The sequence below is a fragment of the Lycium barbarum genome, chromosome 1 (assembly GCF_019175385.1).
Source record: "Lycium barbarum isolate Lr01 chromosome 1, ASM1917538v2, whole genome shotgun sequence".
Taxonomy (NCBI): Eukaryota; Viridiplantae; Streptophyta; class Magnoliopsida; order Solanales; family Solanaceae; genus Lycium; species Lycium barbarum.
Window position 1 is genome coordinate 38,953,244 of NC_083337.1, and position 16,189 is coordinate 38,969,432.

Below are 16,189 nucleotides of genomic sequence, written 5' to 3' on the forward strand. Positions count from 1 at the left end.
GATTCAAAAAAGGAAAACACAAATAGGTGGGGTATACTTGTGTATATTTTCCTTCTGTTGGTGCTACTGAAAAGAGGTTCCATGCCTTATGTCCCCCTCTCTTGTAAATAATTATTGTGATTAATAGACAAGGTAAGGGTCAAGGCCAAACACCCCCCCCCCCCCCCTCCCCGGTTTCCATGTTGAGGTTACTCAACAGGAGGGAATTAAATTTTTATTTATTTTTTTTAAAAAAGTGTATAACGGTCATCCTCTATAATAGCCAAAAAAGTTTTGGACCCAACGATGTTGTTATAGAGAGATTTGACTGTAGTGTCTATCTTCAGCTGATCTTTTTCTTGTCTTTTATTATTTCAGGCTTCTGCTCGTCGTCTTCGACGCCTGCTGCTCAAAGATGGTCATCTTTACAAGAATTTAAAACCAATCTATATAGGTATTTTTATGAGAAATTAGAGGTTCTTCAATCCATAAGTATTTTATAACAAATTAGATTTAATCATATTTTGTTAGTGCATCAGGCTGCCTCTGTTAGATCCTTGTGGTTCGGTCCTTCTTTGGATTCCGCACATAGAGGGAGCTTGGTGCACTGAGCTGTCTTTTTTTTTTTTAGAGTTAATCATACTATTTTTAGCAAGATATTTTAACATATGAATATATTACATGTTTGCACTTATTAACATCGAAAATGTAACTCATTATACATTTTACCTACCTAACTAAATTTGATTGTTCAATTTTACAGATAGAAGTTGAATTCCCTTAGTGAAACTTTTGGCTCCGCCACTGCTACCACGGCTTAGGAATTTGGACCATGACATCGGGTTATTGCAGAAAAAAAAGATCAAATATATATATTAATCTAGGGGACCAATAGTTGCAGCTATATATAACCTAGCAATCATGGTACTCTCAGGATACTATGATTTCTCTACTGCAAATTGTGTTATGACTGCTTCCATAATATGAACTAGACTAGAAACTGGAAAAAATAATAAAAAGAAGGTCAAGAGTCAATTCATTACATGACCATGACCAAAAGAATTTTGTATAGTAACTACGTAGTTTGTGCTTTACATAGACAACCACAAGACTAAGACCAAAATAAAATCAGACCATGTTAATGGTCTCTTCCTCAAATTAACTCCATTGTTTGTAGAGGTATCAGATTCTGAAAGAGCTTGATAACTAAAATTAGGGTTTGAACCATAAAGAGCTTGTATTCCCTTAATATCATCCATTTTCAAATTCACTTTCATTTCTCTTGGTTTTAAGCTAGGGAACATCACTGCTTCTTGAACTGAAGTATGTGCCAACCCTAACAAATGTCCAATCTCATGTGTAGCTACTGATTCCAAATCAATAGCTACATCGGATTCCTCTCTTTCAAAGTCCACTGACCATGTCTCCGCAGCGTCAAGGTGGAACCTCCCAGTTTCCGGTGAAAATGCATGAGCTAAAACCCCTAGAACTCCATCAAATGGCTCTCCATCTCCATGTTCACCTTTGTAAAACCCTATTTTAATATCTGCAAATCCGTAATCGTTGCTTTCCAAGAATGTAACTGGTATTACCTGTTAAAGACATACCATAATTTATAAGTAATTAAAAAGGTGATGTTTGTAACAGCTTAATTATAAGATTTTTAAATAAAACTGTCATATAATTCAATATCGTATAAGAGCAGGTAAGACTCATGATCGTTCAAATTTCACGCTACCCATGAAAAGAAAAAACAAAAAGAAGAATACTTTCACATGTTTGACTTGTTTAAATCATCCAAGAGACAATAGCAATTTATGAAGCAACGACTCAAGATATTCATGAGATATAATCATTCTTTGAAAAACAATTCCAACAACTTATGAATACTATGATGCGTGTATGCTCAATTAAAAGGATGGTAATATGCTGTTCAACAAACTTCACATGATGGTGTGCATTCAGACATAACATAGCACATACATACGTACAGACAGACATATATATACATATACACTCTCTAAGATCTTAAACTTTTATACGGGATGGTGAGACATTTTAATATTACCGAAGCCCAATGGTTGAACGCACGTTGAAAAGCATCCTTTGTCTCCGACATGCTCAAGGAATTTATTACATTCTCTGGCGAGAATGCGTACGTTAAAGTTATTGGTATACTTCTAGACCATCTTGGCTTGCCGGTGAAAAATACGTAATTTCTCTTTGCATGCATGAATAATTTAGGGGTAGAATCGGATACGCCACACCTAGGTGAAATAATCTGAGAAACAGTATTATCATCAAGTTTTCCAGTGACTGAAAGGCCCAACTTTTCTTGATATTTAATCAAGGCATGCTCCAAGTGATCATCAAATAAATCAGTAAAATTCAAGTTATCCATCCTCTTCAAATACCCGAATCGATGGAAATACTTCTTGAGCTCAGAAATTCCATTGATTTGATTGCCTTTGTTAGCACCCGCAAACTTCTCAAATTCATGCCATGTTCCTTGAATTTTATGATAATTTGTGGGATTAATAGGTTTGGAGGAAAAGATTGGTGTTGTTCTAGTAGAAAGGCATGGAGAGGAGAAGAGAAAGGAGACAAGGAAGAAAGAAATGAAGAAAGACATATTGAATTGCGAGGGGAAGTGTGATATGGGAGAAGAAGCTTTGTTATAAAGGAAATGTCAAATTTGTTATATTGAAGTAGATGTTTAATTAATTTGTATACCATATTGACTTGTGACGGCCGAGTGATTGCGTTTATTTGGTAAAGTGTGCTATGATGGAAAAGTTTGGAGGAATCTTCCTTTTCTTTTCTGGTTGTTTAGTCTCTTTTTCTTTTCTTAAGGCTTGATTTTGACTGCCAAGGATAAGGGGAAATGGGTGGTGAATCACTATCTTGCTTTCGTGATTATTATGTGTTTATTTAGTCACATCTATCGACGATGTAAAAGTTTATATATTATTAGTGAAGTTTAATATGCATGTTATAACAGGTTAATCGACATTTTTTTTATTAGATCAACAAATACAATATTTATCACTGTCTCGATTTTGCTTTCAGAACGGATATAAGTTACGTACACTAATGTTGTTAAAGTTATATTATTAGTGTGTTTAACATTGATAGCAGATCTGTTAATATTTTTAACAAATTTTCAACTAATAGCTATAATAAAAATTTATGTGTAATTTTTGTATACATAATTTGATTATGTAAATATTTTTCACATTGCCAGTATATTAAAATTTAAACTCTTTCCCATACTAGCTCTTAAAAAATAATTTGACACAAATGGTTACAACTTAAAAAATTTTGCTCATCCATCTCGTTTTCCGATTTATGGAAAATGGATGAGTAGACTAATTTGTAAAACTAAATATGTAGATTGTATGCAAAGGTAACATTTTTCCGTTCCAACTAAGGAGTTTACCTGGCTATCAAACCGTAGTCCAATTAAGATAACCCAAACTCGATGGGTCAAAATAGTAGAATTTGAAAAGATGAAATTACCAATGTATTATGATAATTCTCTCTCTCACCCATAAAAAGGATTCTTATGTCTTTCTTTTCACTTAAGTTTTCTGGCCAATATCATGTTCTTTGTTTCTGAAATTGAAGAATTTAAGGTGTGGACTGTGTCAGAAGTAAGAGGGCTCAGAATTCTTGGTAAGGTATGCTCAGAAATACAGTTACTCTTTCTAAGGGGTTTGTTTGGTTTTCAAGTAAACAAGGAAAAAAAAAAAAAGTGGCTAACTGTAAGAAGCAAACAAGAAGCACTAGTGTACTAGAAGGTAGTTATGATTATGATAGCCAGGAAGTTGGAAAAGAGAAGTCGTTTGAGACGTGCAAAAGACTCAAAAAAAAAATGTGGCTAACTGTCGTTTTCTAACCTTACTATTTGCTTATTAGGTAGTTGTTAATACTCAAAAGTATTATTAGGGGAAAAATAAATTAAAGACTCAACGATTTCATTATTGGAGAAGTCCAAGTTCACCAGCAGCCTCATTTTATGTTGAAGGAGTCAATGTTGAATTCAACATTACAACTTCCTCTCATGCATCGTGTCTCGTTGAATTTGGTTTCGAATGACAGCGTAAGATTTTAAGTTTACTTTTACTAGTTAGGACCAAGAAAATGCGGGAGTGTTTACCCGGAAAACGGTTCAGTTGAATTTGTGTTCGTGGTCAAGAACACATGGATCAAAATGACCAGTAAAACAACGTAATATGCAAGTATAATTAATATAAATGAAATATAAGCAAAGTAAAGTTAGGAATAGCCTAAGCCTTGTTGGAAAGCGGTGCTAATTCCTCCGGTCAAGCTTGTGATCTGGATCGTAGTAAATTAAAGAAGAACTTAAAATGGAGCAATAGTGCAATGTATGCTGTGTATTCTATTTGAATTGCATCTCCTTACAATAGGGATGACAGTCCCTATTTATACTAAGAGTTAGGGGTACATATTTCATGTATTGCACCCCTGCCCATAATGAGTATTAATTACCTAATAATAACAAGCAATAAAGAGGGCCATTAAGCCTAATAACACCATGCGGATAACGTTAAGCTTAATTAATTTGTAACGACAGTCCGTTGAGCTCTCTTCCGGAGCTAATCCAACAGTCTTCCGGACCCAGTGGTGCCTTCGGTATAATAAGGCTGCCTCCGGTAAGGATGTGTGCTGACTCATTCTCGATTTGTCCCTTTTGCCACATGTCTTAATGGCAATGGTTCACTTGTGTTATACGAATTTATCCCAACATAGGGAGGAAAACCTCATTTATTTTTATTAAAACATGTGAACCTGAAAATGTGCTTCAATAACTTATATCACAATTAGTACCGGTGGTGGTGGCTAGTGGTGGTGGTTGTGGGTGTCGATTGGGGATGGTGTTAGCTAATGATAATGTTTTGGGTAGTAGCTAGCGGTAATGGTGATTGAAAGCAAAGGTTGATCAAGGATGTCACACCCCTACCAGGAGTATGACGGGCTCCGACCCGTAGGCCGGGAACCACCTGACTTATCCGTTTCTTTAAACATTATAAACCATAACTCAAAGAACACCTCCATGCATAAAAGGCCCAACATAGGAATATCCGATCATTCAGCACAGCGGACCGGCAAGGTCGCCACAACACAGCGTATATCATAAAGCCGGCAAGGCTAACAGTAAAGTATCAAGAGCTCAAATAAGGTCGATAAGGCCACCAATATATTATACCATAATATGAACCGGTAGAGCTACAAAACAGCTAACTGTACACACACGTCTACGAGCCTCTACATAGAATACAATTATCATAAGGACAATACCAAATAGACTACAGCTCCGAAGTAAGTGGAGTGCTCCTGAGAACCCCCTGATAGAACACTTACGGGTCTGATCTGTCTCCCTGCCTACCTACGGGCATGAGCGCAGCGTCTACAAGAAGGGACGTCAGTACGAATAATGTACTGAGTATGTAAGGCATGAATAACAATATAATATATACATGAAAGGTAACATGGAATAAAATAGATAACATGTACATCTGGATGCCTCATAAAGCGGATGTCATGCATGCTTAGCCTTTTAAAAAAAGATTATACATATATATAGTATCATGCCCGGCCATTAAGGCTCGGTGTCATATATATAGTATCATGCCCGGCCATTAAGGCTCAGTGTCTTATATATAGTATCATGCTCGGCCATTAAGGCTCGGTGTCATTTATATAGTATCATGCCCGGCTATTAAGGCTCGGTGTCTTATATATAGTATCATGCCCGGCCATTAAGGCTCAGTGTCATTTATATAGTATCATGCCCGGCCATTAAGGCTCGGTGTCATATATATAGTATCATGCACGGCCATTAAGGCTCGGTGTCTTATATATAGTGTCACACCCTAATATCGCTAGGGTGTGATAGGCACCCGACCCTTCATTAAGGCCGAGCGAACCCTCTGACTCTTATTACATACATAATCCTTTGGACTCCTTGAGTCAAACAAGAACGAAATACATAGTGAAGCTTTCAGAAACTTTCTTTTCATCATTCTCAAATCAAATAAAAGCTGTAATCATATGGAATTTATAACATAAGACAAAATGACACATCGGCTGACGGAGCCGCTCACAAAACTGACATTATATTCCCACGACTCTGTCTGCAAAGTCTCTAACATCAATCCAGAAATCATAACATACAAACTCCGACTCGGCAACACTCCGGAAGGAAGTGGAGCTCGCCAATCCCGCTGGAACATCTTCCAGTAATATCTTCTACTTATCTGGGTGTACCTGCGTGGCACGAAACGCAGCCCCCGAAGAAAGGGGGTCAGTACGGAATATGTACTGAGTATGAAAGGCATAGAATACAGAAAACAGAACCATAATCGAAACAAGTATTTCAAAAGTAAGTACATTACCCCGAATGCCAAAATGCTTATTTTCAAAACACAAATCATGTATGCCGATGTCATATGCCAGAAATAGTACAGAAAATAAGCAAATCATCCAGAATACCAAAATGTTTATTTTCCAGACACAAATCATGTATGCCGAAGTCGTATGTCAAAAGAAGTACAGGAGGTAAGTAGCTTATCCAGAATATCAGAATACTTACTTTTGAAACACAAATGATACATATCAAAATCATGCATAGGGCACAGGAACATGGTCGCCACTCCTGTCTTTGGCGCCATAACACATCATACTTCAGAAGGTTTCATATCTTCGTAACATCTCCGTAACACATAACACATCATAGCATATACACGGTACCCGGCCCTGTAGCAAAGGGACCCGGGAAACCGGACACATCATACTCCATAACATATACACGGTACCCGGGAACCGGACACATATACACAGTACCCGGGAACCGGACACATCATACTCCGGAATTTTATATATATGGAACCCGGCCCTCAAGCAAGGGACTCGGTGAACCATACGCACGATATATACCGGCCTGGGACTCGGTGAAGGAGGCAATGACACATGAACGAGCAGAGTAGTGAGAAACTATATGCATATCAAATAAATTTTAAGACGCGATGGGTACGTACATAAATCGACGCTTGAGAGTCATAAACACGTTTCAAGTCGATCCGAGTTAGTATGAAAAAGTTATGGACGTTTTAGTACAGAACCTTCTACGAACGTTTCAAAAGCTATTTTTGGAAAATCAAAGTAATAATCATGTTAGGTACCTTTCGAATATCGTTATGGATCAAATCAACATAAAACTTTTGGAACCATATGTACGTGTCAAAATATATCAAAGACTCAACGGAATAATCAAACGTGCCATCATTTGAGAATCAAGACATTAGTCATATCAATTGTCTCTCGAATGCCATTCGGGAACATATCAAATAGAACTTCGAACATCATAGATACGCATCAAAACCATATGAAATAGCTTATGGAAATCAAGAACGCTAGCCATCCTAGTGGCTCTACGAATAGGATCTTCTTTGGAATCAGATACATATCATCTGTTCGTTTCACAAGGATCATGCCAAAAGAAAGAAAGGGTAAGCCTTACATACCTGTCCCACGTCCTATTAGCTACGCTAATTCGTCCAAGCTTGCTAGTCTACATTCAATAAGATTTACATAATCATTAGATTCATCATCATATACTTGTCTTAGTCCTTCAAATGAATTCATTTATAATCTGCCGAAATTTCGGCGGCATTTCCCCTGTAAATACACCATCCCCGAGAATCTAACTCGGCCAATTTATCAACAACAATACCAACAATCATACTAACAACTTCAACAGTCAATCCAAAATATATTCTAACATTAACAACCCTTGTCATACAATTCAACGGCATTTCATTTATTTTCAATTCAATCACATATAGTCAAGCTAACATCAATGATCCCACATTCAAGTGTTAATCCGAAATCATTCCAACATGATTCAAGAACACTTTAAACAATTCACGCAATATTCAAAACAACCCAACCAACATACCACTTCACCCGAACCCTTCCAAATTCAACAAGAACAATAACAACACATTTCCTTCTTTCAATTTCAATCACAACACCCAACTTACAATCTTCCAAACACATGTCTCACTCCCAAATTCATGAATTATATTTACAACCTACACATTAGCAATATCATTCATACAAATATAAGAAACCATACTAATGTCACATTAACTTCTTCAACAATCCCACAATGGTTCCAACTTCATTTCAATTCATTAAATCTTCATTTAACATCATAGAATCTACCACAACAACAATTAAAATACTAAATAAAATCAATTCATCACTCCTACACAACACACACCTACACGGCCACAATCCACATACACATGTACCATGAATTCCATCCATTTCTACATACTTCAACATACATAAATCATCCATAACACATGTAAAAGAGGATTGAACACATACCTTTCTCCACACACCTCTTTACTCGGCTAGGGGTTGGAATTTTCACAACGAATACTTTGCTTACTCCAACATTACTCCATGTTAAAGAGGACCTTCCAATTAGTTGAATTGCTAAAAGAAAATAATTTTTGATCAATTTTCCAAGGGGTCATTTTTTTTGGAGCTATGGCCGAATGGCCTTCTTTATTTTTGTCTCCAAGCTTCTTGAATTTTCTTGAGTGAAGAAGATGATAAATATGACTTCTAAGTCATCTATTATATACATATATTATACATCCATGTGGGCCAAGCCCACCCCACCTCACACGGCCACTTGGCCCCTTTTTTTTTTTTTTTTTTTTGTTCAAGACTTATAAGTTTCCATAATTCACTTCTAACCCCAAATTTTTCCTTAATATTTCCATGAGCCACGTTGTGAATTTCCCTTTTTACCCCTAGTCATTCTTAATATTTCCACATTAATAATGTTCATAAGCAACTTGTGTATTAAACAAGATCAAATTATGGCTTTGCCCTTAACTTCTCGCAATTATCTTGAATTATCCGAACGTACAAAATACGGGTCATAACATATAGTGTCATGGGCGGCCATTAAGGCTCGGTGTTATCATCATTAGCCCGCGTCCGGGGCAATATCATCACATGCCCACTGCAGTGGTGTGCACATCTACGTGCCATGCCCGGCCGACTATATCGCGGCGCGGTATGATAAAATACATACAAATATATAAAGCATGCATGAGAGCCAAATAAAAGCTATAAATACATCGGAGTGACGTAAGGTCGGTAACCTCCGATTATATTATGGAATAATCATCATCGCTCTTCGTCTACTTCCATGATTTCACCTTCTATTGACTTAGTCCCTCCTGATTTGTAGCCTTCTATTTCTCTGCTAGTGGACAACTTTCTTATTCGGCTGTGGCACTTTTCGTTGCTTGTTTCTCTAGTCCTACTTTAGATTATTCCTCTTAGTACTAATCGATTTTGCATACATATCATCTCATCTCCTTTTAATTCTTTGGTCGGACTCCTTAACTCCTCGTATTGTCATCATAGTTCCACCTATGATAGTACCCAGATGGTTTGCAATAGCATTTCCTTGCTAAGGGCTTATTATTCTCATTCATTACTTTACTTCAGATTACTCATCGAATGCGTCAAAGATACCATAGCCAAGGGATTTATATTCAAATGGGACTCAATTCAATCCATACAACAACCTCAGCGCCACCCTTTATATACTTGTATACAGTATTTTCTTATTATCATTGTTATCCCTCATAACAAGATTATACTTATAACATACTAATGATCATATCTCCAACTAATCTACTATTCAAAATATCTTCAAATCCATGGTTGAATCTTTCCTCCAATTTCCTCTCCTCAAATCATAACATAATTACAACATAACTCATAAGCATGAGACTGAAATAAAATCTTACTTAATTACAACTTCCTTTCAATATGAGTGTGCTTCCCTCTTTAAGTCCTTGGCTTTCCTATACCAGTGGCTAATTTAGACTTAACTAGCTTCCATTCTGCTTCAATTATTTATTGTCGTTCCCACACCATTTTACTAGCCATTTCATCAGAGCGGTTATTTATATGGTCCTATGACATATGCTCTCGCAATTTAATATAAATGGTTACTTATGATTTCACGACGCAAGAATTATTTTCTAGTCTCAGGCAATACTGCTGTCGTGCTATCCATAGGCATACTGTCTTTCTTTCTTTTGACGATTGTTGAAATTCATATAAATATTCCTCTTTTAAAACTCTCATTTCTTCCAGCGCTACGATTTCTCTTTAATAATCCTGTCTATCCCTGATACTTATCCTTGGTCACTTGTATGCCTTCTCACTTCTTCTGTTACCTTTTTGGGGTACGTTGTTGCATATTTAATTGTAACAAAAAAATTCTCTGGTACGAGCGATTCGAATCATAGCCCGGAACACAATTTATTGCAGTGACAAAACTTAATTCCTTGATTTTCTAAACCTTTGTTATCTTGTCTTGCCTCTGTTCCCATGTCTGTCTCATAATATACATGCATTTAGTCTATTTCCACCTTTTTTTTAGCACATCCTTGCTATATTAGTTCATCTTGAAATTTGACTCCTTCAAGCCAGTACATTTCCTTCTTCTGTACTTGGGAATATTCTAAGAATGTTCTCATATACCAGTAACATTTGAGTATTGACCACTTTGGTAGTCATTCGGCCGACCCTAGCGATCCTTCAACTCCTCTAGTCTATATAATGTCGGAGTTACTTTCATCGCATGGTTTGACTTGTTTCTCTTTTGCTAACTGGATTCTTGTATCATAATCATGCGTCATAATTCTTCTAATGTCCCGCCGATTCTTGCTCTCATCATGAAATTTTAGTAAAATATGCCCTTTTCTTTCTTCCTTTGTTCATTTCTTATTTCCCTTTACGATACCATAGCTTGCTCGTATGTATGTTTATTTCTCGTATATTCGTCCTGTTTCCTTTATAATCTTATCTCTATCCCAAGTCCACTGTCGTAAGCCATCACGGTCTACCCTTGGCCAACCTTATTAATTTATTAAGCTTCTTCTTATCGTGACCGATCACATAAATTCCTTTAATTAATTTATAACCGCACTTTCTTGTACTTTTGTCCTCAAGGTCCTCCTTGATTTCCGTTGCTCTTAAAGTGCTCTTTTCCCGTTTTCCACTTAATAGTATCTATCTGGAAGTTTACAGAACATTCCACTATGAGGACAAACCCATCTTGATCTCGTGTATATATATATACTTCTAGGGTGAAACTTTCACGTACTTGTTAACTTCCTCTTCCATAGTAATATCTCTTTGTTATCTTTTACTAACCAATCTAATCTATAAATCGTAATACTGTATTTGAGTTTCTAATGTCAACTCTCTTTATGTTTCCAATAGGTCTCAATCCTTCGAAATCTCGGATGCAACTCATTCCACTTTCTTTATTTACTAATCATCATTTTTTTTCCTTCAGGGTTTTTCCTTTAAATTAAATTAAAATCACTCTAAAACTTCTCTTTGAAAGCGTTGCATAGTTGTTCCTTCAATCATGACTTACCAAACGGTTGATGGTCACATTTTCCCTTTACTCTTTCTCTATAGACATGCAAACAATTCAATTTGTAAAAATTTCGGTAGAGTTTCCTCTATAATTCTTACTACCTCATTCCTGCACACAGCCCAGAAAACACATCCAATGCCCCCACAGAGAAATCACAAATACCATAATATCTTCTCAAGTTCTTATATCAACATCTATCCATATTAATAAAATAGGAAACATACCTTTCGAATGAACAACTTCAATTCGAAGAAATTTCCTCGTAGCGACATAATCAACTGCTTATCCATGATCAAAACATTTGGGTTAGGATCAGGGACATCATATCCTATGATTTAGCTCTATGGCACGATCTAAGATAAGAAAGAAAGGTCAATGGTTCCTAAATGCCCTGCAACCTCTTGTTTATAAGTGTGGCGCGCTTCACACCCAGAAACAAGACTCTACTGGACACGGCTCGTAGACATTCCCTAGGATGAACTGCTCTGATACCACTTTGTCACACCCCTACCAGGAGTATGACGGGCTCCGACCCGTAGGCTGGGAACCACCTAACTTATCTGTTTCTTTAAACATTATAAACCATAACTCAAAGAACACCTGCACGCAGAAAAGGCCCAACATAGGAATATCCGATCATTCAGCACAGCGGACCGGCAAGGTCTCCACAACACAGCGTATATTATAAAGCCGGCAAGGCTAACAGTAAAGTATCAAGAGCTCAAATACGACCGATAAGGCCACCAATATATTATACCATAATATGAACTGGTGGAGCTACAAAATATTTAACTGTACACACACGTCTACGAGCCTCTACATAGAATACAATGATCATAAGGACAATACCAAATAGACTACAGCTCCGAAGTAAGTGGAGTGCTCCTGAGAATCCGCTGATAGAACACTTATGGGTCTGATCTATCTCCCTGCCTACCTGCGGGCATGAGCGCAGCGTCCACAATAAGGGACGTCAGTACGAATAATGTACTGAGTATGTAAGGCCTGAATAACAATATAATGTATACATGAAAGGTAACATGGAATAAAAAAGATAACCTGTACATCTGGATGTCTCATAAGGCGGATGCCATGCATGCTTAGCCTTTAAAAAAAAATTATACATATACATAGTATCATGCCCGACCATTAAGGCTCGGTGTCATATATACAGTATCATGCCCGGCCATTAAGGCTCGGTGTCTTATATATAGTATCATGCCCGACCATTAAGGCTTGGTGTCATATATATAGTATCATGCCCGGCCATTAAGGCTCGGTGTCTTATATATAGTATCATGCCCGGCCATTAAGGCTCGGTGTCTTATATATAGTATCATGCCCGGCCATTAAGGCTCGGTGTTATCATCATTAGCCCGCATCCGGGGCAATATCATAACATGCCCACTGCAGTGGTGTGCACATCTACGTGCCATGCCCGGCCGACTATAGCGCGGCGCGGTATGAGAAAATACATACATATATATAAAGCATGCATGAGAGCCAAATAAAAGATATAAATACATCGGAGTGACGTAAGGTCGGTAACCTCCGATTATATTATGGAATAATCATCATCGCTCTATCTCACCTTGAAGGCACAATTATTATAAGGCGAGATCAACAACAATGAATAAAAATCAAGAAATTCACGAAAATAACTCAACATTCTCATATTCACATTGAAATCATAAGCTTGAGACTTTTAAACATGAAATCATCATCATCGTCGTAATCATCATAGAAACATTCTCATCTTTAGCATCATCATTAACATTGTAAAAACATGTCCGTTGTTGTTGTCATAAAAGCTCATAGAATCATAAATCTTTGACTCAGAAAATAGGGACATTTTGGAAAACATTTATGGATTATCAAGAAAGAAGTCATACCTTTGAATCATGAACTCTAACTTTTAGAAGTAAGGAGGTTATGAAACATATGTAGGAAATTATAACATAGGAGTTTCTAGAAATAGGATCATCGTCATAATAAAACATACTTATCTTTAGCCTCATAAGAAGTCTAAGAATCATGAATCTCTAGCTTTTGAGAATAAGGACATTTTAGGGAACATGTATGGGTTCACAAGAAAGGGTCTAGCCTTAACATACCTGGAAGATAATTTCTCGACTTCCAACTTACTTCTTGACTCGCAATCTACATATAAAACCATTCATACTATTGTTAGGCTTGTCATCATGCACTTGTCTCAAACCTTTAATTAAAATCCTTTTAGATTCTGTCGAAATTCGGACAGCATCTCCCCTGTTTATATGCCTAGCCCGAAATCATAATATCAACAACCAATCAACAACAACAATATCAACATCATCAACGCCATTATTCATACCAATATATTTCCTAACACATCCCCCATGATATTTTCTAAATTTCTCAACTAACCAACTTGTGATACGACTATTTAATAACTTTATTTCCGTAAAGAAGCCGAAATTAATACCAATAAGGAGAGATTCATACCTTTTCCTTGTTAGAACAATAATATCTCCAATATTCACCTTGAATCCAAGCCGAAATCCACCGCAAAACGATGCTATAACCGTAACTATGCGTTACCCGAGCCTTGATTAGCCAAAAATCACTTCAAACCCTCACTTTTTATGACATATTTGCCCCTATATGTGTGCTGGGCTTTAGGATCTGTTTTTGGAGCCGAAAAATGGGGTCTTGACCCTTTTATAGGTGGGCAAAGTCGGTGGCACTGTAGCAGCACTATAGCAGAACTGTAGCACGCGTTTCTGCTTTGTCAGCCGAACTTGTAACGTCCATAATTCTCTACTCCGACTTCATATCGACGAGCGGTTTGTTGCGTTGGAAACTAGACTCGACGAGCTCATATTAGGATTTTGAAACACCTTAAAACTCCTAATATACTAGGAGATATACCCCTCCAAGTTTGACTAAAAATCTACCCAAAATCCTGCCAACTTTTTCCAAATTTTCGTCAAACTTATTTTCTTCGATTTGCTTGGTCCCGAAATCTTCCGAAACTCTCCATACATGATATTTATCACTAATAATACTTGATAATGGCCATGTTCTTGTGTTTCAAAATAGTCTTTTCCAATTACGACTTACGAGATCGTAATTCATCCTTTATTTCATAGTTGCATACTTCCCATGGCTTGTACCTTCCAAAACATCATGGGACGTCTCCGATAATCCATTACTACGGTGATGTACATGGCATGCTCATGCTCTGAAAGTGCGGGGTGTAACAAAGGATTTAATGGCTATGGGTGCCACCATTACTAAGAACACGCGTTTTTCCGAGAGAGAAAATTTGACAGACATCGTCGGTCTACTATTCCATTTAGATAACACAGACACAATCAAAAAACTAATGAAATAATTTTTTTTAAACAAAAAATTCTTAATGAAATCGACGGAATAGACAGACGTTCATCAGTTAATTTTGTGAGAAATTATAATTCTTTTTCCTGTACTTCCTACTTTTTAATTTAACTAAGAAATGGAGGTTATTAAAAAATCCAACAGAGTACGTCGATTTTTTTTATGTGATGTTAATTTTCAGATTAATAACTATCCCCCCCATTTTGTCCCTCAAAAAAGGGTGTGTGCTAGTAGTGCATTATCTTTAATGCAAACTTACCATTATTTTATAACATTAAAGTAAGTTCTTCGTTCAGTCAACTCGATCCATTTTGAATTAAATTATGTGACTTCAAGTGCCACTCTTTATTTATATTTGATTTTTCTATAATATACCAATACATATTAGCCGAGTGTCCGGGTTCCAAGCCATCCCCGTCTTCTAGATAGATCTGCGCCTAATGGTGGTTGTAGGTGTTGAGTGGTAGTAGTCGATAGTGATGGGCGGTAGCGGCGGAAGTTGATAATGGTGAAAAATGTCGGTAACACTGAATGGATAGAATTGGTGAATTGTCATCTTTGTTACAGATCTTAATCATTCAGATTTATATTTAGACCCATTAAGTGGTTGTAACATATAAAAAACAAACTGACTAAAAGATTAAAATCTGAATGATTAAGATCCTGAATTTAAAAAGAAAAAAAAACCCAATTAATGACAAAGATATGAAAGATGAAGATTAAGACCTTTATTAAATAATAAATCCAAACAAATGAGGAATGACTTCCTATTCCAATTTAGGTGCGGCTGCCTTCATTTCACTTTGCTTTGTTTATTATAGTTTGACTTGGCACAAAATTTAATATCAATCTTTTGCAAATATACAAGTTTTACCAACCTTTTCATCTGCTTCACAATAAGACCTAGTTTACACCCAATAAATAGCCAATTAAAAATAACAATCATTTGTCACAATAAAACCTAGTTCACACGCAATAGCCAATTTAAAATAGGGAAAATTTCACAAATGACTAACATTTGGGGTTTAAAGATTCACTGTAGCAACACTTTCATTATTTACGTAACGTAGCAAATCCAACCCATTTATCAGCGTGTATCCAACATTGGTTTCACGCTGTATTCCGGATACAGTAAGTTAAAAGTTGCTGAAATCTTAGAACCAAATATTTTTAAACATGGCAAACAAAAATAAAATCTTCCTAAAATCATGCTTAACAGATAGCTTCCAAAAATTAACACGGCTCTTTATTCCTCCATACATTCGAATTTGAATTCAAATTTGTATCAGCAATAGCTGAAAACAGAGCAATTTCAGT

General features: G+C 36.6%; 1 protein-coding gene across 1 annotated transcript; it reads right to left on the reverse strand.

Moving 5' to 3' along the window:
- Positions 1-822: 822 nt before the first annotated feature.
- On the reverse strand, positions 823-2,646 carry LOC132635118 (metalloendoproteinase 4-MMP-like). The gene is made up of 2 exons (XM_060351361.1): positions 2,048-2,646; positions 823-1,571 (listed from the first exon to the last, which is right to left on the reverse strand). The coding sequence occupies exons 1-2, from the start codon at positions 2,609-2,611 to the stop codon at positions 1,071-1,073; spliced, it is 1,065 nt and encodes a 354-aa protein (XP_060207344.1). The 5' UTR covers positions 2,612-2,646; the 3' UTR covers positions 823-1,070.
- Positions 2,647-16,189: the final 13,543 nt, after the last annotated feature.

What these genes read in the sequence shown, in the direction of transcription:
- LOC132635118 (XM_060351361.1), bottom strand. Translation starts at nt 2,611, where the DNA reads ATGTCTTTCTTCATTTCTTTCTTCCTTGTCTCCTTTCTCTTCTCCTCT. An exon ending in CGTTCAACCATTGGGCTTCG is followed by an intron (nt 1,572 to 2,047) that starts GTAATATTAAAA and finishes TGTCTTTAACAG; the next exon opens with GTAATACCAGTTACATTCTT.